At 35.8% G+C, this 27,544-nt stretch overlaps 1 protein-coding gene across 1 annotated transcript in view; it reads right to left on the bottom strand.

Moving 5' to 3' along the window:
- The window catches only part of OTOGL (otogelin like), a 99,328-nt gene that overhangs the window by 12,510 nt on the left and 59,274 nt on the right, over positions 1 to 27,544 (bottom strand). The window contains exons 32-52 of the mRNA XM_064509552.1: positions 25,070 to 25,237; positions 23,287 to 23,565; positions 22,503 to 22,620; positions 21,204 to 21,283; positions 17,366 to 20,253; positions 15,895 to 16,072; positions 14,853 to 14,995; positions 13,371 to 13,394; positions 13,145 to 13,237; positions 12,285 to 12,474; positions 10,005 to 10,219; positions 8,001 to 8,142; positions 7,487 to 7,672; positions 5,479 to 5,691; positions 4,430 to 4,534; positions 4,010 to 4,117; positions 3,403 to 3,504; positions 2,564 to 2,668; positions 2,436 to 2,476; positions 1,427 to 1,490; positions 308 to 486 (exon numbers count right to left, since the gene is read on the bottom strand). Of these exons, the coding sequence (XP_064365622.1) occupies positions 308 to 486; positions 1,427 to 1,490; positions 2,436 to 2,476; positions 2,564 to 2,668; positions 3,403 to 3,504; positions 4,010 to 4,117; positions 4,430 to 4,534; positions 5,479 to 5,691; positions 7,487 to 7,672; positions 8,001 to 8,142; positions 10,005 to 10,219; positions 12,285 to 12,474; positions 13,145 to 13,237; positions 13,371 to 13,394; positions 14,853 to 14,995; positions 15,895 to 16,072; positions 17,366 to 20,253; positions 21,204 to 21,283; positions 22,503 to 22,620; positions 23,287 to 23,565; positions 25,070 to 25,237 (5,621 nt within the window). The remainder of the gene's footprint in view (positions 1 to 307; positions 487 to 1,426; positions 1,491 to 2,435; positions 2,477 to 2,563; positions 2,669 to 3,402; positions 3,505 to 4,009; positions 4,118 to 4,429; positions 4,535 to 5,478; positions 5,692 to 7,486; positions 7,673 to 8,000; positions 8,143 to 10,004; positions 10,220 to 12,284; positions 12,475 to 13,144; positions 13,238 to 13,370; positions 13,395 to 14,852; positions 14,996 to 15,894; positions 16,073 to 17,365; positions 20,254 to 21,203; positions 21,284 to 22,502; positions 22,621 to 23,286; positions 23,566 to 25,069; positions 25,238 to 27,544) is intronic.

Raw genomic sequence — 27,544 nt, 5'->3', positions numbered from 1 at the left:
AGTAATAACCAGACGCCATTGACCCAAACAAGAGTATATTCGGTGCAGCGCATGCCACTATATTTCCCCCTATTATCTGAGATATCTAGATAAAGACTAATTTGGATATGTTTACACATGCTACTAAAAATCACCTCTCTTAAAATAAGGTTGGAGACACAGAATATATGTCATCACTCTTGAGTTCTCAAGTTGCTGCTAAACAAACTGGACTGCCAGGAAACTTCACATCATTTTTTATCTTAATTATAAAGTTTTGCTCACACATTGCAATGTGCAAGCATTCCTGTATTTTAGGAATACTCACAGCTTCACAGTGCTGGGAACAGTTGACCACTGTAAAATGCATGGCATTGTATCCTGTATTCTGATCTTTTTCTTGTAAACACTGTACAGTGTAACAAAGGTCTCCATCTAAATACTGAATCACTGACTGTCCAGGATTCAGTACAGTTACGTCTTGGAAGATGCACACATCATCCTTTTCTAGCACCAAAAGAAAAAAAGTGTCACCAGAGGAAAAAAATGTTCATAAAGCAAATTAACAGAATCACTGTGGAGAAAAAAACAGGACGAAGTCCCATGCTCTGCGAAAGTTTTACAAGTTTTATACTTGATTGGTTTATGTTTTTAATTATCACATTGGGGGTGGGGGGGCATAATTCAGCTTAAGAAAATGCTACAAAATGCACGACTGGATAAAATTGATAACTTTCCTGGTATGGAAGTGAAAAATATCTGTTGTTCTTCTTTTAAAAAATAGTTTTTAACAGTATTAATTTTTAACAGTATTAATTTAACATTGCGCTAATTTCATTATATATATATTAGTCTCCACACCACAAAGGGTAGCCTTTCTGCCAATTAAAATATTATTCTTATAATTAATTTTTGGACATTAAAATACTCTAGTTGTACTGTAGCTTTGTGTTTTGCTCACGGAGTCATACTGGGCTCCAGTCAGCACTGCAGCATGCCTCAAGCACTCCAGTGTGCAGCAACACTGAAATCTAGACTTTGCAGGGGAACAAAGCAAGAGAAGGGAGCAGAGGTCTAATCTTAAAGCTGGGCAGTTACCTTCATGCCAGGCAGATATAAAGTCTATTTTTCTGTTGTTAGGTATCACCTCCTTAGCATCTCTAGTGGACTAGAAGCACTCACACTAAGTTTCAGAGCCTGCTTCATATCCGCCTTTCACCGGAAAGACAGTACCTGAGTCTGAAAGCATGGGCAGTCCTAACACACTCCCATGCCGCATGACTGCATTCAGGAAAGAGCATAACTGCCTAAATAGGTAGACACCGATAAAATCACGATAAAAGAGTGTTTGTATTTGAGAATGTGATTACAGCCCTACTTCTGCATTCTTTGCATGTCTTTTTTTCTAAAAAACAAAACAAAACAGATATTAATATGAAAAAGTTACCACAAATGTAGTGAGTGCATCCACAAGCACTGGAAACACTACTATCAATTTTTTGAACTTCTCCCTGAGTATGAAAATATAAAAGAGTTTTTAAAGTCATGCATGACTAACTGCAATGCTTAAGAAGAGACACTTTACTCTAAAAATGCACAATACTGCTTTTATCACTTCCACCTCCACTTTTATGAAAGAGAAAACTGCAGTGTATTCAAGAAACACTAACACATTCAAAGTTACTCAATGTATTTGTCTCTAAACATGTGCAAGTACTTCATTTTATCTCGGAATGAATATAAACAGCAGAGTGGCTAAACAATAATTTTTTACAAAGAGTCTTTCAATAAGTTTTTTCAATAATAATCATATTGGCAAAATACTGCTTTCTATGAAACTTCTTCCAAAAGGTGTGCAAAAATTATTCAAATTTGCAACTTCTGTTTACACTCTATATTATGCAGTCTTCATATAACCAGAAAAGAAGGACAAAGCACAGGTTTTTGATAGGGAGGCAGCTCTTTTCACTGTCGTAATAATAGGAGTTTGAACATTCGTTCATAATGATTTTCCAGATCACAGTCCCTATTTTTAAAACGTGAGAGAATATGTGAGGAATAAAATATTTATGGCTTCTCATATCTGCTAAGTTCAATAATGCTAAATCATTCTAATAAGAAGCTTAAATGATGAACAAATTAAAACATTTCTCCAGATGATACAAATGATCATAAATCTCACCCCCCCTAAATTATTAAAACAACTAGGAATTATTTAAGTGGAAAACCTTTCCAGCATGCTGTTTCCTGTCAACACTGAACAAAATAATATTACATTGCTTCTCTTCTTCTTTTGTCATCTTAAAACACACAAAGCGAAATTTCCCCATGGGATGGTTGCAGCCTGTCCATGCTTAGTCTTTTTACCCTTTATAACTTACTGAAGCAAAGAATGGAAAGCGAGGTGTAAGAATGCTTAACACTGTTAATAAAGATATCGAAAGAAAAGTTCTTACCAATTTACAAGTCAGCAAAGTAGCGTTTTCACAGCTACATTCTGAGGACAGCAACAAAACATGTTAGTCAATTACCTAATTTTTAGCTTTTATTAACAGCAGTAATTAAAGAATAAAATAATAATTACCACAGTGCCATTCTGGACAACACTGCCCAGGTGTTTTTTCCTTCACAAGTGTCATGTCACCTGTACAGTTCATAGAAGGCTCAGAACAAAGGTTTTCATCACAGACTAAATGGGGGGGAAAGACACGTATCAAAATTTACTCAGAAAAATTTCCTTTTCAGCTTGCATTTCCCTTGATAAACTGTTCTAAGTTATAATGATATTTTTTCCAACAATCTGTGTTGGGAAAACACTGCGTTTCTTAAGCAGCTATGCTAGTATAAGAACATATAGCACAATTTTTGTGTTCTTATAACACCAGTAAAGTCACTGCATGACACTGCAAATATCTTTTTTGGCTGCTTGCTGTTTGAATAGTAGCCATACCAGTAGTATTTGAAACCCTTGGTCCAGTCCTTCCCCTAAGAGTTAACAACACTAAGAAAGTGCTCAAACAGTCATGAATGGAGCCACAGAGGTATGACAATGTACAAATTGTAAATTTTGTTAGAGATATTTTTAATATATGGACATATAAAGAACAATTTCATATCTATACAGCAAGGATGGGATTCAGCTCTAGATTAAGATATCTGTATTTAGATCTCCCTGAAAGTAGCTACATACTGTCTGGTGAACTAAATAGCTCTCCAGACTCCACTGACTGCACTTGTTAGACCACCATTGACTATGCCAAGAGCTTTGAACCCAGCTCAAATGTGGACACTCTAATTTAGATCTCTTAATCACTAACTGAAGCCTACCCTAAATGCTGAATCAAAAAGATCTCCACACACACACATTTCCTGCCATTTTTGTTAGATTCAGTAACATACTGAACTGGTAACAGTTATACTCACCGCAGTAGTATCGAGGACAACAATAATGTATAGTGTTAAGGTCTACAGTGAGAATTTCTCCTTCATTACACAAGGGAACAGGCTCGATACAGGATTCACAAACTAAATTACAAAGAATCAGACATTTGCAAAGTTTTAGATACTAGAAAGTTAGCACATTTGAGTTTTATATATTACAAGTTTTATTACAAGCTTGGATAAGAGAGCTTGAATATACTGACATTCAAATATAAAAACATACATAAAGCAGTAGTGCATGCATGTAGGTGTCAGGACTTACACTGAATAACAGCTGTCTTGTTGATAAAGAACAACCAAAGATGATATGTGATCCATGACACAGCACACTGAAAGCACTGATCATATAACTCAACTATGAACAGCAATGTCTGTTAACAATTTTTATTCTGCAGGTCAGGTATGATGTTAACAATGATTTTGGAAATAAAAGATTCCAAAAACCAAGAAAATTCATGTTTGAAGTTTGAAGTCCCACTAACAGCTCCAAGAATTTTTGACCGAAGGCATTAGCTTTACGAGTATAGGCTAGTTTTGTAAATACCTAACCATTCTTCAGTTACCCACAAAAATATTAAAGGCTTCTTACCACAGAGGTAAGAGAAACAACAGGGATCTTCCTGTTTTGCTTCAACAATAAACTGATCTTCTCTGCACTCCAGCTGGGAAGCATTGAAACAAACTGAAGGATCACATTCTGTAAGATATAAGATAATCAGTATTTAAAAAAAGAGTCATAGAAATCATACTAAAAAGATAAAGAAAAGGTATTCTTCTTAACTTTTGCTTAGTCAAAAAAACCCTTAAAATTGACTGTAAATCAAAATGACATGAGGCAGAAATATAAAAATTATTGGAGAACGTGAGAAAAATATAACACTGTCTAGTGTCATTTACAATGTTCCATTCTGTTAACAATGAAGAAAAACCTTGTAAGACAGACTTTCTTACAACAGATAATATAGGTGTGGAAAATGACCCCTAAATTGTGTTTTTGTATTTCCCTTACCACATCGGTACTGCGGACAGCAGGAGAGGGCATGGTAGCCTACAACCAATTTTTCATTGGTTTTGCATGTTGGAATAATGGCCTCACACAATGACATGTTACATTCTGTGGGATAAAAAAAAACAATGTGTTATTATGACTTATTCATACAAACACAAATCCTGTACCTCAAGATATTTATACCATCTAGGACAGAGATCAACAAACTAACAGCAGTCCTAGTCAGCTTACAGTGCACTGCACATCATCATGTAAACCTCCTAGCTCAGCCCAGAGCTTGTATACATTCTTTCATGCAGCACTGTGCAAGCACAGTTATCTCTCTCCTAAATCACGTGTTTACTTGCCCTTCTTCCTACACATGAAGCCAGCCAAATTGCTGCAGTGAAAACATTCCTTAAACAAATGAACAACACAGTCTCAGTTACAGGTAGGTAACTAATGAGCAAAAGCACCAGATTAGCCGGACCGTTTGTCCTCTTTTTCCCTGAATACGTTATTAAGAAAGAAGCACCTTCTGCTCAACTGTTTAGAAGCAAGAAGCATATTTCTTTGGCTAAGAACCATGGCTAGAGACATGATTAGTATTCAGTGATCAGCTGACAGAATGTTATTTTCTGCAAAACAGCAGGTCAGAGGATATTTCAATTACCAACAAAGCACTGAAAAGAAATGGAAATAGGCCCTGGTGACTGCCTCAGTTACCAAGCTACTTCTACGATGGAGTAGTTCTCCGTTTCTTCTGAACTTCCACCCAAGAACTGTTCATTCTTAACGAAAGTTTTGTTGCACTAGTGGACTTCCAAGAAAAAAAGTTTTCTTTACAGGGAGTCAGTTCTCACAGAAACAAACAAACAAACAAAAAGACTATTCCACCATCCCAAAAAACAGCCTGCTTTGCTGAAATACTGCCAACCAGCCACAAGTACCTAAAAATTGCTTCTGAAAAAAATGTTATCTTGAGCCCTGTCTGTAAATTAACATGTGCTGAATGTCAACCACTTACCTTATACTTCTGTTAATAAAAATTTGTGTGGCTGGATACATACCACAAACTTTCTTTGGACAGCAAGCCCTCTCTTCAATGACATGGACAATAACTTCCCCTTCTCTTCCACAGATTGGTGGTGGATCCTCATTGCATTCAGGTTCTACAGCAGTAACACTTCCATTTTCTAAACAGTTGTACATGCAACAGCCTTTCGTGGACTCATTCCAAATCTCCCCAGCAGAGCGAGGTTGTCCTTTGTTATCTGTACATGCTGAGAGAAAAACATTACATCCCTTAGACAAGAAGAGAGTACAGAATTTCCTGCAAGCAAGTATAAATTAGTCCGTTATCTGGATAGCCTTACTGCATAAAATATTATAAAGTAGATTATCACTGATCTGCTTTATTTCTTAAAATATGCCAGAATTTGAATCATTGAAAAGATATTTGTTTAATGGAACTATTCCATTAAATCCAGCTGGTACAGAATATAGCTGCCGTTCTCCAAATGACGTGTGTTACAGTTTCCTACACCAACTTCCTCTCTATCTCTAGAACTTAGGAGTCAGTGACTGCGGCCCAAAGGTACTGGGATCAAATGCTTCCTTCTTAGTTATACTTCCTCAAGTAAGTAAGTAAAGCAATTTTTAAATCTAAGCTAATCATTTTACATAGTCAATAGAGAGATGTAATACACCCGGAAGAAATCTGTCTCTTAATAGAAGTCAAAGTTGGGCAAAATGAATGCAGCATTAAGTTTAGTAAATGCAAGTTGCAAATAGAAGAGTAGATAAGTTCAAATACTAACATTCAGCATTTACTTGTGCCCCTCTGCCCCAGCCTAATCTGCACCTTAAACACATTAGATGCAAAAAAACACTCACACTCAGTATGTGTATTGTTTGGAGGTAACAGTATCAATCTATTAGAAAGATCTGGTTGTAGACACCCTGAATGACTATTGCTAGAGCTATGCAGACACACGTACTTCCACTTCACCTAGAATCAATATGCAAAATTTTGCTCTTTTTCCAACTTGGAATCCCCAAAGCTTCGATGGCTTCAAGAACTGTAAAAGAGTGGCAAAATGCTTTAACATTCTGGCTGACCCTCCCGAAAAATGTTTTGCTGGAATTCTTCTGACTGACTCTGATTCAAAGTAGATCAGCTAATTCAGCTAAAGCACCCTCCATTTTTATAAAGATGCTTACAGTTAACTATTCTGTTATCTTAATTTTATATTCTCACATCCACTCTCCCAGTTCTCTGGGGACTGAAAAGCTCTCATTGAACTTCATTTTCTGTGACAGTTAAGCCTGGTCATCCTCAATATACTTCTTGAACCAGTTCTAGAAGCATTTATTCCCATGTCACTCTGCCCAAGTTTCTGTTAATTTTATCTCCTCCAATAGTAATTCTGCAAGCAGTCAACTCAGTAGCCCGGACGTGAACTACAGAAACTTACAAAGTTTACACCTTGTGCTAAATATGGAAACAAAATTCATCAGATAACAAGCATAATTAAGAGTGGCAGTTAACATTAATATATAAGTTGGCATCTTGTATGATAGTTTTAGCTTCTGAGTGATCAAGAAATGTTGCCCTCATACAGAAATTTACAATCAAGAACTTATGGCTTACTGGAGAAAGGTCTAGAAAACTACTGTAATAACCAAACAGAAAAGGGAACTTGGGGACATCATGATCAAGGAATCCAAGAAAAGATGATGGCCCTTAAAAAAACAAGTGAAAACATGCTTTGCTATGGGTGAAAAAAATCAGCAACTGCAGTGGTAAGAACTTACCCCTTCTGTTCCTTCCCAAGTACCCTACAAAAGAGAGAAAGTCTCGGAACTGCAGAAGAATGGCTATCATTTTTTCCAAAACAATTACATCAGCACTTGAATCCAAGTGAAGTGAAAGCACAAACTGGTACAGCTTGAGATTAAAGCTAGACTCTGTAGAAGGTAACTTCCAGATTCACACCTACTGAGGACTGACACATAACTTATATATCTGATCTGATTAGCGTATCTGCAAAACCACACTTGCCCTGCTGCACTTACTACATTTTTCTTCTGGTATACAGAGATTAGAGTCTGTTCTATGCAGAATAGTCCCATTTTTACACACGCAGTCTTCCCTTAAATAGGAACAGGGAGAATCTTCATAGAACCACTTATTCAAGCATGTCTTGGCTTCACAGGGTTGCACACAAGGCTGGTATTCCTTGCCATCAGGACAACTCAATGCTGCAAGTCATAAGAGGAAATTAAGTGATATTTTCATTCTTCTGTCATTTCATTGGATAAACAGGTAGTAAGAACAAATGTGTGTTACCAGAAAAAGCATACATTTATATTTTTAACAATACTTTAGGCAAGCAATTCATTAACTAAAGATTAAAACTGATCCACTACACTTTTACTAAAGCAATACATTTTAAAAACTTGTACCCTGACTTACTAATGTTGTAGCATACTTTTAATAATGATAGAAAGAACTATTTTTTTTACTCATCAGTAAACACTGCAGCAGTATAAAGCCACAGTGGGATATGGAACATTGCTATCAGCTTACAACAGTAATCAGGTGTCCTCCATTTAATGCAGATGTTATGCTTGTTGCACAAAGCCACATATGCAGAAAGTGCATCACACTCATAATTCCAAAAATAAGTACTGTTGATCCACATCTTCTCACAAAATTCCTGTGGCGAAACCTAGGAACACATTGTAATTGAGAATTAACAAGTTAAAGAGCTTTCTGTAATTAAAATTAAACATTAGCTACAAGAAATAACACAGCTGCAGGGAAAAAATCACAAGTAATCTCTAAAGGAAAAAATATCATTTCTTCAGAACTCTCATTCTATAAAACTTAAATTGCCTCAATTTTGTATGCTCATTAGTAGGCACAAAACACAGTCCTAATGAGATGGCTATGCTAATGGCAAAAACCCTTGCAGTACAGTTCTGTCAGCTAAAAATCAACAATCTTAAACATTGCTGCTATATCTTTCACAGATTATCCTGCTGTGAACATGTTACTGCAGAGTTCTCTGCTTCTGTGTCTACAGGACCTGAGTGCCTATGTTACTGGGTCTAAGTGCAGGTGCTCCAACATCTATTGTTTCTGTTTTCTTTGCATAACCTTATAAAAAAGTGAAAAAGTAAAAATTCGTTTTATTCTGCCTGTCCTCCCTTGTGCAGCAGCCTTGCTACCCTTGTGCTTTCAACAAATCTTCAAGCAGTCACTCTCTTCTGTCATAAAGTTCGTTAGGCTGATGGTTCTGTTACCTACCCTTACCCAGTTGCTTCACATCTGTGAAGCACACGATAGGCTCCATCCACTCTGCCTCTGCCACCTTCATGTACATGAAGGAAAATAAACTTCATCATGGACGAACTAAGTGCTTGCAAATTTTGATGCTATGTCAGATTTTGCTATAAACCAGGAAAAGGCACAAACTACATTGCATCTGAGGATATGTGAGTTCCCTGCAAACATATATTTAGCAAGAATTCTGACTATTCAGATTCACTTTGAGTTATTTTAAACTGAGAAACATTAAAACAGTTATGAAAGGCATACTGCTACTGATGCTGTTCTCCCTTCCTGATTCCAAATTGCTTACCATGGTTCTTTCCCATTACTTTCTGTAAGTTCTGTAAACTTTTTTTTTTAATTTCTCTTTAGCTCTTTCTTTTAAGAAGAATTCTCTCATTTTTTTTTCTAACTAGGCAAAATAAGGGAAGATCTTGGGAGTCTGAAGGAAAGGGCTCAGTTGCCTGTAATAACTGTAATAATGCCTGTAATAAAACAGCGTTTGTCTATGATGAAAAATGCAGAGTAAGGCAAAGCAAACCAAGAGGGGAAAAGGCAGAATACTAAAATTGAATCAGGAATCTAGACACTTCCATCTCTAAGAAAGAAAGTGTCACTCATGTAATTAATCCTTTTTATTTTGAATTAAGTAGGAAAAGTAAGTGAATCCCCAGAGATTTTGAGCTTTTTCATTTCCCTCTTCTGAAACTCTCTGCGCTGCACTAGCTACCTCTGGTGGTAGTTTGTATGTTTGAACTCTATCTCCATTAGAATTAGTTTCCAAAAATAAATTATTTCTGTAAGAAATGCTAGCAAATTGCCAACATAATAGTTACTATGTAAAATCTGTTTAACTGGAAATTTCATTAGTCTCAGTTACTTAGTTTCTGAGCAGTCTCAGACTGCTTGAGTTATTGTGGTGTGCAGCAGAAGCATTAGGCTTTCATTTTTTGCGACCTGGCTCAAGCATTTATTAAACATAACTCTTTTGGAACACATTTGTGTTGCAGTCATGCTCTGGTGTCTCTTTTGAGCTTTGCCTACCCAATACTTCCAGAAATGGCATGTATCTTTGCGTATAGCATCACCTGAAGAATTATTAGTTACAATGGGCAACATGACAAAAGAATTATATCCACCCATCCAGTTGTCAACTCATGAAAATAGGCAAAACATAAAAAATGCGTCTCTTTCTTTTCTTAACTATACATCTTTTATTCAGTTTTCACCTGGAATTTCTCTGGTCTTTATACTCACTTTCTTGTGACAAGGGATGAAAATGCTTCTGTTTAACAGTTCCATACAGTAAGTGCAGTTATCTTCAGTACAGTCTCTTACTGGCCTCCTGGTTGTTACATCAACTGATTTCTCAATTTCCCAACTCTTAATGAACACTTCAATTTCCTCCATATTTGTAATTATGGTCCTGTTTTGCATTTTCAGGTCATCAGTAGGGTCTCCATTGCACACCCCTGAAGACAGAGCATCACATTGAAAGAATTACTTCCTTTGAGAAAGAAAAGTGTGCTTGATAAGGTAAGACTAACATTGCATCAAATTCACTTGTGAGACTTAGTCATCTGAATTTACAACTGAATGCAGCTCTGTGTCCACTGGGGTTCCGACTTTCTACACACAATTTTAATCGTCAGCTCAGTGACAGCAAAACAAGCAGATAATATGCTTCAAGCAATAATACTTTTCCCAGGAAACAATTACCTCTTAAGAAAAACTGTTAAGAAAATAGGTCATTGAGTGTGGCAAATTCACTTGCATAGCACCAGATTCTGACATCTTTATATTGAATAGTAATTAACTCCACAGGAGGAAATGTAGATGGTGTTCAAATTAGCTGCACATTCTGGGCACCAGGGGCTGATGGTCCGACACGTTATTGGAACTTAGTTGAACATTCTAAATGCACAAGTTGTCAAAGGAGTCTTTTGATGGACAGATTGTTTTCTTTATTGAGAGTATTTTTCTTACTCAATTGCTTAATACAGAAGCCTTCAAAAAAATTCCCCCCAAATGCCTGACATCCATTGGCTACCTGCATTCTGTGTGAATTCATTACTGTGTGAATTCATGAATTCATTAATACAAATACATGCCTCCTATAAACACACAGCAAAAGTCAATAGTAAAATGTGAAAATTTGAATTTTCATAATAGACTAGGGAATAATAGAATGGAGAAATGTAGGAGATTGTGACTGCATGATAAAAAGTATTTTATAGTAGCACTGCTTTCCAGTATTCCTAACACTTTTGCTTCTTGTTGCTGTCCCAATGCTACTCCATCAACTGTGCTGGTGATTTGTAGGGCTACACTGCAGAATCCCAGACTTGATACAGCTTTAAAAATAAAGTCAGCTTTACCACATAGTCCCACAGCTTTTCCAGTATAAGGGAGAAAGGATAGGAGAATGCCAGACAGGAACAAATGGCAGAGAGGAATAGGAAAGGAGTGCTAAATCAGGCTTCAGAGTTCACTGCAAAATATGAACAATGCTTCTCTATGCTGAGAAATTGGTATTGACTGCAGATTTTTCCTCTTTCTGTCTTTTCATTACATGAAGAATAAATGTTCTATAACCCTTCCTAGTGTTGACCTCATCTCATCCCAGTCCTTTGCAGCACTCATACAGAAGATGGCATGATACTGGAAAACGACCGTGTGGGCCTGCATTCCCCTGCTCTTGCTGGATCTAGTAGAATTTTCCTTTTGTTCTAGCAGAATTTAGCAATTGATTTTCAGTACTTCATTTGCTTAGAATGGATATCTAAACCATCTCTCAATTATTTTGTTTGCCTTTAGAACTAAAAGCATTTTGAAATACTTTAAAAGTTCATCTTTCAGTTAAATAGGGGGTAGATGCAGTTAAATTACATTGTACCAGAAAATAAGGAATATTTATGATAGAATTAAAATTACCCTAAAATACCTGCTTACACTTTTTCATAAAATTCATACTGGCAGACTTACAAAGAGGTTATGAGGGAAGCTTGAAACAGCATAAATTTACTATCATCATAATTAAATTCTGAGACACCTCAGGCACACTTTTGGATCCTAGCTATAACCTTAATGGGTCTGGGTTTTGATTCACCATTCTGGGGAAACTAAGACCCTTCAACAGATGCACCTTTTATCAGTATTTGTAACAGCTGCCACTGCTAACATCCCACAGTTACTCCTTTCTCCCATAATCATTGAAACACACTAACACTACCTCAACTTCAGCAGCCACTTTGCCATTTGGCTCTTTTCTTTACTGGACTTCAACAACATTTTTAAATGCAGGCACAAATGAGTATACATCTACTTTTTTAGCAAGCTTTCGAACAGAATTATTAATTCATTAATGGTAATTAACAGAATTTCACAAGCTCACCTCAAATAGGATTGTAAGTGTGGTTAGTGGGAATCTCAGAGAGAGCTACAAGGACAACAGATCACGTGTACAAAAGGGAAGTATAACTTTTAAATGAGAAATGATTAAATATGAACAAAAATTAATTGGCACCATAACCTCACCGCAAAGTCCTTCTGTCTTCATTGATGTGTTAGAGTGCAATCCATACTGTATATCTATGATGCCTGTAACATGAGCCCACTTGATGCTAATACCAGCTGGGGTATTGATGACGTACATTGCACCAGTATCCTGAATACTCAGTCCTTGTTTTGAAAATGGTAATGACTGAATTACAGAATCCACTACTACCTAAAACAAACCAAATACATTTTAAGGATAAAAACAGTATTGCAAAGATGCATTTTATACTTCTTTACATCTTACAGCAAAAAGAGTTTGTACTTTATCTTCACAGCCTCTGCCACGTGCAATAACAGTAGTCATTGTGCTTAAATCATTGAGCTTCCTGTCAGTTGCCACTTCCTATAACTGCAAATGAAGTAGGTATGAGAAAAAATACTGATATGGAAATAATTTCTAATTGAGGAAATAATAAATCTTATTAATCACATACCATTTGATAAAAAATGAAACTCATCCCAGTTCTTTAATGTTACCTATTCTGACCTGTAATTGACTAACAGGAGTGACAGATTAAATAATTATCACACCTTGGAATATTTCTCTTCTATTCTGGGCTATTTGGAAACAGTCTCAAATATAAATGCCTTTTGCAGCTTCTTTACAATCTCAGAAAACTTTGAAGTGTCATATTGTATAAATGGCATATAAGTGGAGTATGATATCAGAATTTATTTTCTTCTAGTATAACATGAATCACTGGGAACCTGAACTGCAAAAATAATCTTATTCCTATACTGCATTCATGATAAATCTCACCTACTGCATTTTACCACAGAATAGCTCTCCAGCTATCTTTTAAATGTACACATGCTATATATTGATGATATATACTTACCCTTCTTGCTAAACGGTTGATAAGTAATTTATTTGTAGGTGTTGTTACATTTAATTTCTTAAAACAGAGCCCCGAAGTGCTTGCAGGGGGAACCTTGAAAGAAAAGTGACAAGCAAATGCGGTTATTATTATTTTTTAATTAGCACTGAAGAGTGCTATAGGGTGTTTTTTTTAATATGTGTAATATTAATGTATTTTATAATTAGTAAAAGAAAAAAGTACTCACTAGTTTTCTTATTGAATTTGCACTCTGGAAAACATTAAAAAGTAGATTAGAAGTGCAATGACAATCAGTAGCATACTTATTTGGCTAGGACAAGTTGACAGTTATTTTTATCTTTGAAAGTTCTTCTACGACCAGCTTGTTAGCTAAACTAATTGAAGATATTCCTTTTAAATAATAAAAAATGCACATTTCCCAGCTAATGTGGTATACAGTTTTATGAATTATTTTTAGAAACCTGATTTACTTGCTCAGGATTTAAATCAAAGGGCTTTATGTAGATCATACAGAAAGGCAACACAATTATTACACAAGCTGAATAAAAAATACTTTAAAATACAGTGGTCATGGCAAGATAATCCCCTGGCCTTTAACCTTGATAAAACTGCTATTTTACCAAGGCACATTTTCACAGGTGTGATTGCAGCTTGTATAGACCATGCCTCAGCTGGCTTTCAACTAATCGGCTTTAACACTGACAGCAACTTATAACCAGCATCATGAGATTCAGCATATCCTACAAATCCCTTTCAGAAAACTAAAGAACTACAGCTACCACTTCTAAAAGTCATCTGTGTCAGCTGCAATCATACCCTTAGGCTACAACCAAGAAACAGAGAAAAGAGAGCAGTTTTAAAAAAAACCAAAAAACTCTACAACATTATAGTACCTAGGACTTAAATGTATGGTTGCCTAGAATGTATTAGCAGGATTGGATAAGACAACAAAGAGCGATAGGAAAGAAAGAAACCTTATGTGGTCTCTGATGAGGAACTTCTTGTTTTCCCACAAACCAAAGATGGAAATACAAGCCAGCTCTACAGGGCTGAATAAAATAAGACTACAGAGCTGTACATAGAGACCTTAAGGATGAGACTGACCACAACTAAATTGTCAATCTAAAAATTATCTGGACCCTCTCTGTCAGCAATGCAGAGAGACAGACTTCTCCAAACAATAACTCACCACACTATTCCCAAACTCGTAATACCTTGCTAAAATAACCACAAAAGACTTCTGTGACCATTCAAAATATTTCAGCATTTTGACAACACTGGAAAGTACCAATTTGGTGCTTCAAGAAGATTTGTGAGTGAGGAGGCCTGAAGAAGACATGCAGGCACAGAAGTTATAAAGGATGTCAGAATACCATTGGTGGAGGCTTAATAGTTATTAATTCTAATGGAGCTGTTTGCTGATAAACCCTAGCCATAGATCAAACTACTCAATCCAACACCTAATAATTAAAGAAGAACCGACACTTAAATTTCCTTATAATGTAATGCAAATACTATTTAACCTGAGATGAATTTATTTTGTTTAGACATTATGATGAAACATACTCTTTGAAAATTAAATCGCTTGGCATTTTTCAATGGGTACCACTTGCTTACATGCTACATTCTGGCATAATTTCATTCACACCTATAACACAAAAATTAAAGAAACTGTTATGATTATTGAGACCGTATGCAAACATCTTACTTGATTAGCCGGACATTTTTCAATATGAGCAACAATAAATTCTCCTGGTAGCTTGACTAAAACGTAGGAAGCCACATTACAGAGGGCTATGTTGTTTCCATCAAATGTGATAACACTCAGTTCAGACAGTACAGAACATTGACCTAAAAAAGAACTGTCATTTAATGAAGTTACCACAAAACAGAATACTGTGCATTTCTAAAAAAAAAAACAACCCCAAAAAAACACCAAAAACCTTTTTAGGAATATTGCTTTTCATAAGGTACTTTCATATAAATAAAGTCCTGCAACTGCTTGTTGGAATTCCCCTGCCGACACTATACTGAGCCATAAGGAGAAACAAGTATCTTATATCGTTCAGTGATGATACCTTAACCAACTACTGTGTGCCCAGGGCAGGGGAAAAAGTTTAAACTGGTGAAAATTTTCACTTAAGTCAATGTTTTACAGATAAGGTCAGTGAATCTGTACACTGTCAGATGAAATATATGCATTAAAGTATATGTCTTGTTTGAGCAACTGATAATAAGAAACTTGTCTGTTCTATCTTGATACAAAGAGTAAGAAATGTGATGTGTGTGTCAGTAATGCTACAAAATTTTTAATATGACTTTTCTATGGTCTTTTTGTTCCCTTAGCAGACAGTCTGCTCCCAATCTCTACAGTTTCAAAATGGAAGTAAAAACTCCAGTTAGATCTAACTGAAATTTTGGGGTTCTGTCTTTCAGACAAGGCCAATATTTAATTTTCTTCTCTAGTCTAGACAAAATTTTGATATCTCAACATTTCCTACTGATAGAAATTCTGAAAAGTTTCAGCTGGGAAATGATGACAGATATAATTTCAGTATTTTCATTCAGAATAAAATATTTTGACACTCATGAGTGTTAATGAATGTTAATTCAAAAATACCAGAACATTCACTATATTTCATTCTGTTTTGCTGATGAGGCCCAAAACTGCTCCTTTAAATTAATTTTGGTATTAAACCTCATCTTCCCACTGTAGCAAACATTTAGTTTATTATTTGAAAATTACTTACAGGGACATTCCCATTCTGGGCAACAACTATCAGTGTTAACTTGAAATGGCATTCCTCGAAAACCACAGTCTGGCTTCTGCACATCTCTAGGGCAGTTCTTTGAAAGGTTGTATAACATCCAACCCATATTAACACATATATACTGGCTACATTTGTCAACAGGTTCAAGGTATCTTGGCTGTCATGTAAGAAAAAAAAAAAAAAAAAAAAAAACAGAATCAGCTTCACATTCACAGCAGTTACAAAGTCCTAGTGATCACTAGTTCATTGCCCTGAGATAATTCGGAGACAAAATTATCATCTCTGTGTCACCGCTGATATGTGTTTATCACTAGGTCTGGTAGCTGGACTAAAATACTCTTTTGCCATGCACCTTTATATACAGCATACACTCACATACGCTCTTGCTTCTGAACACCAGAATATGCACAGAACATCAGCAACCTAGACGTATCTGTTAGGTGTATCACAGGCAATTTTGTGCTCTAGACAGGGTCCCAGTTAATCATGAAATATTGTTAATTCAATATTCTGCTGAATATTAATCCAATATTCTGCATGCTACTACTAAGAAGGAAAAGGCCCCCAAATAACCAGAATACCAAGCAGAACAAAACAGCACTTTCTCTGAGAGGCTGAATACGTATAAAGATGGCAATAAAATAAGCTGTATTAAAATAAGCAGAAGTCTAAAGATAATTGGCCCAGTCAATCCTTCAGACCAGCATGTCCACAAGGCTTGGGAGAGGCGAAAATGTTTTATAATTTAGATTCAGAGTGTCTAACTCTACCATACAAGCTTAATTACGTTGTAGGTCTTGATATTTGCATCAGTTATTTTGGAAAGAATTGCTTATTTGTAGTTGTTACAGGTGACTGGTTTGTGGACTCACATCCATCTAACCACATTCTTGTTTCACCTATTGTGGTGGAATACTCTATAAAAAGTGTTTGTCTATTGAGGCTGCCTGTCATATTCAGTAAGGACCCAAAGCATTTTAAGAAAAAGCCATCATGCATTCACAGCATTTTAAACCCTATCACAAAGAAATTAAAAAGAAAAGACTAGGTGAGATTATGCAGCAACATGCCAGCAACTAACCCCCAAATTCCACAGGTTATGGCTCTGTCTGTACCTAAAAATATGTTATCTATCCATTATATGTTATCTGTTATATGTTATCTAGAATCAGCACACAGCTTTAACAGCTAATTTTGTCCAGAGCAATACATCCAAATTACAGAATATACCACAGTAGTTAAAAGAATGGATACAACTATCCTCTAAGAATAATTATTTTAAAACATAAAAATAAAAACAAAATTGGGAGATATTTTATTGTACTTAAAATCTCTGATATATCAGGCATAGCATAAAAGAATGGACTGAAAAGCAATATATATATAAAATACATATATATATGTATATATATATAAAAAAAACACATGGGGCAAATAAAATTAATCATACCACACATTCAGAAGATGTAGACACAAGTGTGTGCATCACTGTACCAAAGGAAGCCTGGTCAGCTATAACTGTGATTGCTTCTGTGCTTGCCAGAGAAGTCTGTGTTTGCACGGGCTCTGAAGAGGAAGGCAGAGCCATTTCACCACTAGAACGAGATAAATTTGTTACAGTTCCATTCTGCAACTCTTTGGGCTCTGTTAAATTAAAATAAGGCTTAACAGTTCTCTGTGTTTGGATTTTAAACCAATCTGATGTTGTTACATCTGGGACTTCAGAGAGAGAGAGAGATTTTACTGAAGTTGTATTGTTTTTACTTGAAAAAGGTGAACTCTGAACTGCAAATGCTGTCAGATAAGGCACGGAAGATTTCTCAGTAGTGGTTGACTTTGTCTTAGTGACATTCCTTTGCACATTTGAAGTCTGATTGCTTTCTAAAACACCCGCAGTTTTTTCAAATGAGGTTGCATATTTAAATTCTGAAGCAGTAGACGAGGTACTCTTCATCTGTGAAAATAGACTTACAGTACCAGTTGTTTTCATGACTGTCATTTTTAGAGTTTCTTTAGTGCTTTGTGAAACTTGAGATGGTGCAGATGTAAATAAAAATTTGTGCGACACATACATAGGTATTTCTGTGGTAGCAGGAACTGAAGCTGAATCCATATAAAATTTCAAGTCAGCAACAGGAGAATCAGTGGGTTTTGTAGTAATCCTAGGGGCTACAGTAGTTCCAGAAGTAACTAATAAAGTGGCTGAAGGTGGTGTTTTTGCAAAAATATAACCTGCTTTTAAGGATGTAGCATTCACAGTTATGTTCATGCTCAGTGGTGTAGTGGATTGAGAGATGCTTCCAGCTGATATGATTGATTTTGTTCCATCTTCTGCTGAAGTACTTACTGAAGAAGTCTGCTTTCCTAGAGAAACAGTAGAGAGATGAGTGGTCTTAGGAGGAGGTGAAGACAGAGAGGCCCTACTGAACTGGCTTTCTAAAGTGATTTCAGGAGTTTTAGGCAATAGTAAATAGGGCATTATAATGGATGTTTTTAGTGCTGCCGAGAGGCTAGTAGAAGGGCTGGTGTTTAAAGTAAATGTAGAAAAATCTACAGAAGAAGTTGCAAAATCTATAGTTGGACTTTTTGAAGTTCCCTGTGTATCTAGAGACAAAAGTGCTATTTGGCTAACAGTTGTATTTTGTGTTAATGAAGATGTCCTACCAGATATGGGAGTCAAAGAAGAACTTGTAGTATGAGATGTTACAGAAAATGGTATCGATGTTGGTAATAAGATTGTAAATAAAGACAATGAACTCGTAAGAGAAGGTTCTTTAGAAATTAAAGTGCCTGCTTTTTGTGCCACAGGGGCAGTTTTCAATTCTGTATGTGGACTGCTTGGGTATTCTGAAATTTTTGAGGTGGTTATTAACAAATCATTTAGAGGTAATACAAATGTCCTAAGAGGGAAAACTGTAGAACTAATGGATTTCTTTGGCTTTTTAGAAGTGGATGACACTGAAAAGAAGTCAGTGTGCACTGCATATTTATTTTCTTTTGGGGCTGTACTTGCAATAGACACATCCGAGATTTCAGGACTGACCAGAAGAGATACTGAAACAGTGGAAGGTTCTTTATAAGGATTCTTCGAGATAACAGTGACACCTCCCATAGATTTGGGTTTCAGGAAGGTAATCAGAGAAGGCACTGGTATAAATACTGTGTGCATTACAGAAGGACTCAAAGAAGTGTTTATAGGGATTTGAGAAGCAACTTGAGGTGAAGATCCAGTCATTATGGGCAAAGCAGTAGAAACATTGGCTTTCATTAATGGAGACATCTGTTTGGGAACAGTCACTTGAATTTCCTTTGAAGATAAAAATGACTTTGGAGAAAAACTAGCTAACGAACTAGTATTTAATGATACCAGAGAAGTTTTAGACAAGGCTTTTGTTATTTCCAAATATGAAGGTGTGATTAATTGAGGAAAATTTGTCTCAAAGCTAGTAAACCTAGAAGTACTTGGAATTTGAGCAGCTGTTGAAGTCGGTGCAGAAACGGATGCTGGGTGAACTACAGGTTGACCAATGCTAGGTCTGGTTCTTACAGACAAAGGAAATATAGGAGAAGTAGATGTGCTTAGTGTAAACTGTGAACCTGGAAGAAATGTGGGTCTTGTGAAAGTTGCTCTGCCAGCCAGCAAAGCAGATGAAGATACTTCAGAGAATACTGCTGAACCCTTAGACTGACTTACTGAAGGATTCCTACTTCTCCAAATCCCCATAGGCAGCTCAGAAGTTATAAAAGATGGTTTGGAGGTTAAAGTTGTTAAAGTTGTGGTAGGGGGAGCAGTTCCTAGCTGAGTGGTTGATAATTCAGATGGAAATGGTACTATCACTAGGGAAGTGGGCATTAACAATGCAGAAGGTGTTGGAACAGGACTGGCACTGAGTGGGGTAAAAGCATGGGTTGTTGGAGTTGCTCCTATAATGGGTAAAGTTATAGATGCAGTAGAACTGACAGTATGTGATATGACTAATGGTGCTTGAAGAGCAGTTGAAAAATCTGTTGAAGAGAGGAGTTTGGAAAGGACAGAAGGGCTTGCTGTGCTCTGAGGTACATCAGAAGGCTTCACTGTACTTGGTAATGCAAATGTTGAGTAGGTGGCTGCATTAGATGATTCCAATGAAAAAAAGTCTGTAATGGACTGCGCTGACATATTCATTCCCCTTGGAGTTGCATCTGTCTTCATGGTTATTTTGGCATGAGCTTGCTCAATCTCTGTAGCAACAAATACAGGAGGTGTCTGAGGAAATCTCTCCATGGTAGCAACTGTGTGAGAGGTTAATGATGAAAGTTTTGTTCCAACTGCTGATTCCATAGATGTCACAGGTATGCCTAAAAGAAAAATGCATGTTTCACTCTTTTTCCTGGATTATTGGTAGAGCAAAATAGCAACATCTATCTATACTCAGGTCCCATTTAAATATTAACAAATTAGAGGGTAATTTTGCTGAAAAGCTAACTTGTCAATGACAGCGAAGAAAATGAATATGGGTTCCAGGTTACCTGATGGCTTTAAGGAACTCAACTCACTCTCAAGAATATTTCTAATTTTCTTTGCAAATGAAGTAGCTAATGTTTTTATTATTACTGAAAACCTTGATTTTTCAGAGTAGTTTTGAAGCAACAAGGGAGTTCTATGGAAAATTCTGTAAATACAGACTAGTAAAATATTTGGAACAAATAGATTACACATGTTATCTTCTTTTATATCTTTGGATGGTAATATATTATATGAGAAAACTTTGTACTGACAAATATCAGGCATAATGTGATTAATTCAAACTTATAAAAAGTACTATGTATAAAAATGTAATTATTATTGTAAAAGAATACAGTATCCCAAAATAAGTGAATAGCGTGGTATCTTCACACACCAGAAGGTATGAAACAGATGCACTGGATTTGTTACTGGTGGTCCACCAGCTGAAAAGTCTGAACTCTTCACTACAGCAGCATTTTTTCCATTTGGGATCTCTCTCATATACATATTATACAGAAGCAGTTATATAGCCAAATCACAATTGTGGCGAGTCTAATGCCATGACAAAAGGTTGAGTTCTACACAGCATTAGGGGAATGAAGAAATGCAGCTTTATATATGACTTGTTTGGATGCAGAATTTCAGATGAATGGGAATGCAGTGTATGTCCCAGGGGGGCATTCTTAGAAGAATGTTCTGTTAAAACATTTAATAGCAACAACAAAGTACATTTGACTGAAAACTTTAATGAGATCTGTAGAGTGATTTGTAAGACTAGACCAAAATAAAAAAACGTACTTACAGTCTTCTGGATAAACACATTTAAGTGTGACCTCGTCAAGGATCATGTTTTTGGGACAGTATGGCAAGCATCCTTCAACCCTTTAAAATATTACATAGTTACTTCTAAAGCACAAGTGGCACAGGAGAAATAAAGGTTAGTTTTAAACTAGTTCAATTTGGCAAAATGAGACATTTCAGTGTGTCTCTGTCAGAGTTCTGAGAAATTTGTAGTGTAATGAAGAACACACAGTATTTCGAGGCATAATAAGGTCAATAAGACATTGCACAGCTTAACTGTGTTTCTAAATCATTAATAATCCATTCTTTATAGATGATAGTTTTGGAACATTCTGCTTCTGACAACGCTGTGGGAGTTCAGATCCCTAACCAAAAAGGTTTCCAATGAGACAAAAACTTCACTACAAGATCCCTGCTCAGATATGTATGTTTGAGACATTAAGGCATTTATATTGACTTTATAAGAAGTGTCTCAGTCTTGTGTACCACCACAGAGCAGGAAAATGCAGACAAGTTCATATTTTCCCTTATTTTTTAATTTTTTATTTATCTTTAATAAGAAAATCATTAAATTAAAAATCAGTGTATCCATCTGGAAAAAGCTAAGGAAGACAATGGAGGAAATATGTTCTAGGACTGTGTCTAATCTTGAACAGCATATACCTAGGGAGACAATTTTTCTTCTAGTTTGTTTTACAAAAATTGTGGTTCTGTAGATGTCAGAGGAGATCCATGTAGACTGGAAATTTTATTACTACTAATAATTAGCAAACTAATATCAGCAGTATGAAATCGACACCATGCCAACCTGCATCTCTAAAGATAAAATTCCATCTTTTTACAGGATAGCGCATAGTTCATCCTCACTATTCCTTCTAGTTTTGATCTGCCCCTTAAACACCAGAAAGATGTAGTCTGTTACAGCAACATGGTTTTTGTGGTGTGAATGAATATATCATCACAGAAGTGAACAATCTTCATTTCATTAAATAGGTATCTACATAGCACTACCAGAAGTTAATCGCCTAGACTAAGTACAAACCTTCTTTTTGTTTGTTCCTACTTGTGTCTAAGGATCACATATAAACAGGGATAAATATCATGGGGAAATGGGACGTTTGTTATAAATGGTTTCACATGACTTGTGAGACTTGTTCAATTCTTGTTGCAATGCTTTAAAATCTGGATGAGTAAAAATTAATGAATATTGCAGCAGCAACAACTTTCAGAAAACATACGGTACATATACTACATAAAACAATACATTCGCAATAAATGTTTAATGTTTAATGTGACTTACGGAGGAAGAAATTTACATGCTATTCCTTCAGGATCACTACATGTTTTAAAACAGGGATTAGCACAAGGTTCATATCTCCATTCACAAATCCTTCTATAAGGCACAGATGCACTGAGTTCTAAAAAATAAGGAAAAAATATCATTTATGCACTGTGTAGTCAATAAACTATAAATTTATTGTCTTTTCTACAATGTACATGTGATGTTCATGTATGTGATGTACATGTGCAATGTGATGTTCAGAAAAATAAAATACTGAATATGAAGCAGGGAAATTCTCAAAAACTTCCAAATAGATGCTATTTTGTTCATTTACATAAATATTTCAAATTCAATCAAGATAAAAATACTGAAGCATCAAAGGTACAAAAAGGCACTCATTTTTCACAAAATATTTGGTTTAAAAAACTTAAAAATTAATTAAACAGTGTATGTACTATTGGTTTCAGGATCGACACAGTTACCCCATTCATTTACCAGAATAGGTATCTGTAGCTCACTAACAGGACATTAACACACATCTTTTTATGACATGCCATGTTCGTTTTGAAGGAATTAACAATGCAAATGTAGTCCAAAGATGAAGTGATCTTCATACCAGAAAAAATCTGGAAATAATGTTTGGAGGTGGGACGGAAGACAAGGACAGAATAGTAATCAAAAAATGGGAGAAAATGTATTTGTTACTGTTATTGATGAAAGCAAATCCCTCTGAAGGCTGTCTGTGAATAGACAAGCTCTGCTTATTCCTGGGGATTATTCCTGGGGATTATGCAAAATTTACCTTCAATACTAAAGCTACTTGAATGTTTGAATTCTTCTGAATCATCATACTTTGCCACTTTAACACCAGATGATGTGAGAATGATGAAAAAGCCTTTTTTACTGTGCATTTCAAAGGCACTGAATCCTGGACTCCAGAGGCCTTGGTGGTGGAAGAATGAGGCTTGTCTCTGAAAGGAGGCACTTGCCTGCCACTGTTCCAGCCCAACGCTTTCATTGTCATATACATACAGGAAGTAGTTTGGTCTTTCAGCAGATTCAAGTGAAACGAGAGAGAGAGCTGCCGCAAATAAAATATAAGGCTGTTACCAGTAATTTTTGCACAGAAAAAATCTAAAAGCAAGATTACAAACCATATACTGGCTGTTAATCAGCTCATTTTAAACAACTGCTTTGCATAGAAAATATTCCAGTTTTATGTAGCATAAAAAAGTTAAAATTGCAGACTCTAACGGAAACTTTGAATAACATAATCCAGCCCCCACCAAAGAGATAGTCAGTTAGACTAAAACTACATTCATATAATCAGCCTTCAATATAATTCATAAGCTGCCTCAAACTGTGACATTCCCAAATTGTGACAATTTATTCTCAAATTCAGATAAAAGTCTAACAGTTCAACTGTGCCAAAATTTTGTTAATAAATAAGACCACACACATTTTGTAAGAACAAGCTTGACTCCACCTTGAGGTCAGTGTTTTTTACATGCAGCTATTCCCAGGAATACAGTAAGAAAACCTGTGACCATACACAAAACATTTATATTTACTCTATCCTTGCCTAGAAATCAAAAGTGAAAAAAAAATTTCTGAAAATTTCAAAACTTAAAGGAAGGCTGACATCAGATTTGATTGTCAACTTGAATAAAATCTTTGAGTTTCTTTAATTTATATAAATACTAACTCATCCCTTATAGATATGAAAACTACCGGTGAACTACCTAGCTATAACACTTATTTTACTTACATGACTTCCATCTGTTAGAGAATTTCCAAGACTTCATTAATTTTTCTATTCTATATGCTTTCCATTTTCAAAGTCATATCTAAAAAACTAATTCCTCCACTGCAAAATTGTCAGCTGCTTGTGAATATAGTTCCAAATTTTTACTGTAAAGACAGCCCTTCTCTGTGTTGATTTTTGACAGTTTGGGATTTTTTTCAACAAATTAAACTACAGAAAGCAGTCTACAGAAAGCAGTGGCAAAGTCTGTATCAACTTCAGTGGCACAAACCCAATATATGTCAAGATATGCAGAAGGAAAAACTATTTTAAACCTACTTGGTTTTGGTTGTATACTTTGGATATATCTCTGATAAGTGAAAAATACAGCTCAGAAATAGCTGTTAGCTAAAGCAAACTTCTCTCTGCATTGTCTTGAGATGCTGCACAACAATCACGCAGGAGACAGGCTGGTGTTCTAAGCTGCTCTACTGGAAATGGCTCTACTGGAGACAAATATATGCCTGCATTCATCTTTAGAATTGACACTCTCTAGCTACATATACAAAGTTTTCCTATTTCCAGTTATACAATCTAATTACATTTTTCTCACAAAGGAATTCTGTTCACTTGTATTTTGTAACATTTCTAAAATAGTCTTTTAAAAGTCACCTTAGAAGTGGCAGCTAGATTTTCCAATATTCTTTTCAAAAAAAATCAGCATTCCTCCTCAAAACTAGAATATTCACTTCCTCATTTGCTGTGGTCAAAATGCTCGAAAAATGATTCACATAGTTTGAAAAATATGAATTGCCTTTAAAAAAATGTTGAGAAGACTTACATAGATCTTTATCTTTGAAAAGTCCTGGAGTTATCATGAAACTAAAAAATACATTTCCATATGCTCCAGTTCTAGACAGGGGAAATATCCTTCTACTGGATGTGTTAGCTCCTATAATTGTATCATTCTGTCCATAACTTGCCAAAATATATGGTCCTTCACCAAGCCCTAAGAAGAGAAAAATCAAGCGTAAAAAAAAAAAAAAAAACAACCTTGAATAACATACAAAAACTAAGTCTTAGTTGACAGAATATATTGCCTTAAATATTTCACTATACCTGGAATCAATTAAGTTTAGAACAGCAGCTCAATGTCTCAAGGTATTATGCTGGAATATGTCTGTGTCTACCTGTTTAATATACTCCTTTATTCTTTGTTTGCTGTCCAGAATACAAATAACGAAAGTGAGCACGAAAGAGTGAGGGTAGCTATCTTCAGACAATGACACATACAGGAAGGTAACACTACTTCCTTATAGTATGTAGTCTTTCACATGTCCTTATTTCTTTACACTGGAAGATGAATGGAAGAATTAATATTATTGTGCATAAATAGGTACTGAAGCTGAAGTATCTCCTTTGAAGGAGAAAAAAATCTGTCTACTGTATGATACTCACTACAGGATGTGAGTTGCTAAAAAAGACATGTTGAAAGTTACAATCATACCATCACAGTTAGCCAAGTTTCCCTTTCTTTTTAGTATCTCTGTTCCCACAACCCACATGCAGGGTATCCAAATCTAAGATGGGGTGCCACAGAAATTACATGAATATCCCTCTAATTTTAAGCTGTTTTTATGGTACAATGCTTGTGAGATTTGTGCATAAAATCCTTTATCCTACCAATTCCAAAATATAATAGGCCCCAGTTCTGGATCTTACAGTGCAGACACAAGCTAACATCCTTATAGTGCTTCTCCCTGACTTCCAAGATATGTTCCATGGCCTGGTAGTCCACGTACACGCAGTGAAAATAACAAGCTCAGGAGCTGAGACATAGATACCTGCTAAGATCATTCAGCATAATGAGGCCACTGACTTTCACCCATTAAAAGTACAAGTGGTCAGCTACAAGTACATACATCAGGCAAAGTAGAGCTAGAAAAAGCCAATCAATGAATTCAATTGAATTCTTAGTTGAACCAAAGCAATCTCTTTTAAATGTCCTCAATTTCTGAAGGAAAAACCAAAAGCAAGCCCCTTCAGAAGGCAAACCTAGAAGGTATTTATATTGTGTGAGAAATGTTCATAAAGTTTGAGAGTTTTCTATTCTTTCTAAAAATCATACCAAATTAATTATTAAGTCAGTATCACTAAGGATGAAGTATATCTACACCATTAATTTTTGAAGAAAAATGCTTCACAGTTTCACCATACGAAAAGCAATTAGTTCAATGAAGTGAAAAATAAAATGGTAACAGCCATGTAAAAAACTTGTAAAATCCACACTAATTTGTCAGTATTTGAATCCCTTACTAATGTAGCAGTCTCTTTATATTTATACAGGACAAATCTCATGCAATACATGAGGCACATGAATATGGCAGAGAAAGAGTATTTTTAGATATCCATAACAGAACAGCATGGACGAAAGAGCTCACATTTTGGAAATTATTTAATTTTTTCATTTAACAATGATAAATGTGACAAGATGTTTTGAATCACCTTAAGCCATTCTTTTTCCTGAAAAAAAAGGCATTAATAAAGAGAACAGTGGAAGAGTCCATGATACTATCTGAATATCAATGAACTGGGACAAAACCCAAAAAGTTAACAATAGTAGCAATAGTAGGTTCCCCAATCATCAACTGAATCTTTCATCCTGCATGAGCAATACCATGTTTTCATTTATTTTACTACACTAGCAAACACCCATAAGTTGATTTCTGAGAGGGGGCAGTGGGAAAAAGTATTTTTGTCCTGTGGGACTCAAGATTACATGTGCTATGTCCATGCATGCACTTGCTGCCAGTGAAGTTTTACTGTCTCTGAATAGGCAGAGTAGAAGACCTTTCTTATGGATCAGAGGTCAGATTATAGAAGAATCAGTATAATAACATAATGATATTAAATGGGCAAGGAAAATGTGCCAAATGACATACAATATTCTAGGCTCATGCAAGTCATCACTCCTTTCTAATGGACTTGAATGTTCAGTGAACACAAGGGACTGTGACTATGTAATCCTACCCTAGGGAACAGAGAGCAGAGAAAAGAGGTAACCTCCAACACAGCCAGCAGCAAGTCTTCTCAGCATGAGCTATAAGGCATTTTATTTTTGGAGTGGAAGGTATCATGTTTCAGCTGAGATGCCAGATGTATGATTTTGCTTACAGCTAGGATGCTTGTTTCCATGCAGTCATTGTCTCTGGACACACAGCAGAAAGACCCAGGGAACTTGCTTTGCTAACTAACCCAGGAGTACTGAAAAAATCATTCTGATCCATTACAGAGAGAAATTAGCGAACTGTATGTT

Source organism: Dromaius novaehollandiae, chromosome 1 (assembly GCF_036370855.1).
Source record: "Dromaius novaehollandiae isolate bDroNov1 chromosome 1, bDroNov1.hap1, whole genome shotgun sequence".
In the NCBI taxonomy this organism is placed as follows: Eukaryota; Metazoa; Chordata; class Aves; order Casuariiformes; family Dromaiidae; genus Dromaius; species Dromaius novaehollandiae.
Note: the sequence above shows the minus strand (reverse complement) of the source record. Positions and strands in the feature narration are given on the sequence as shown.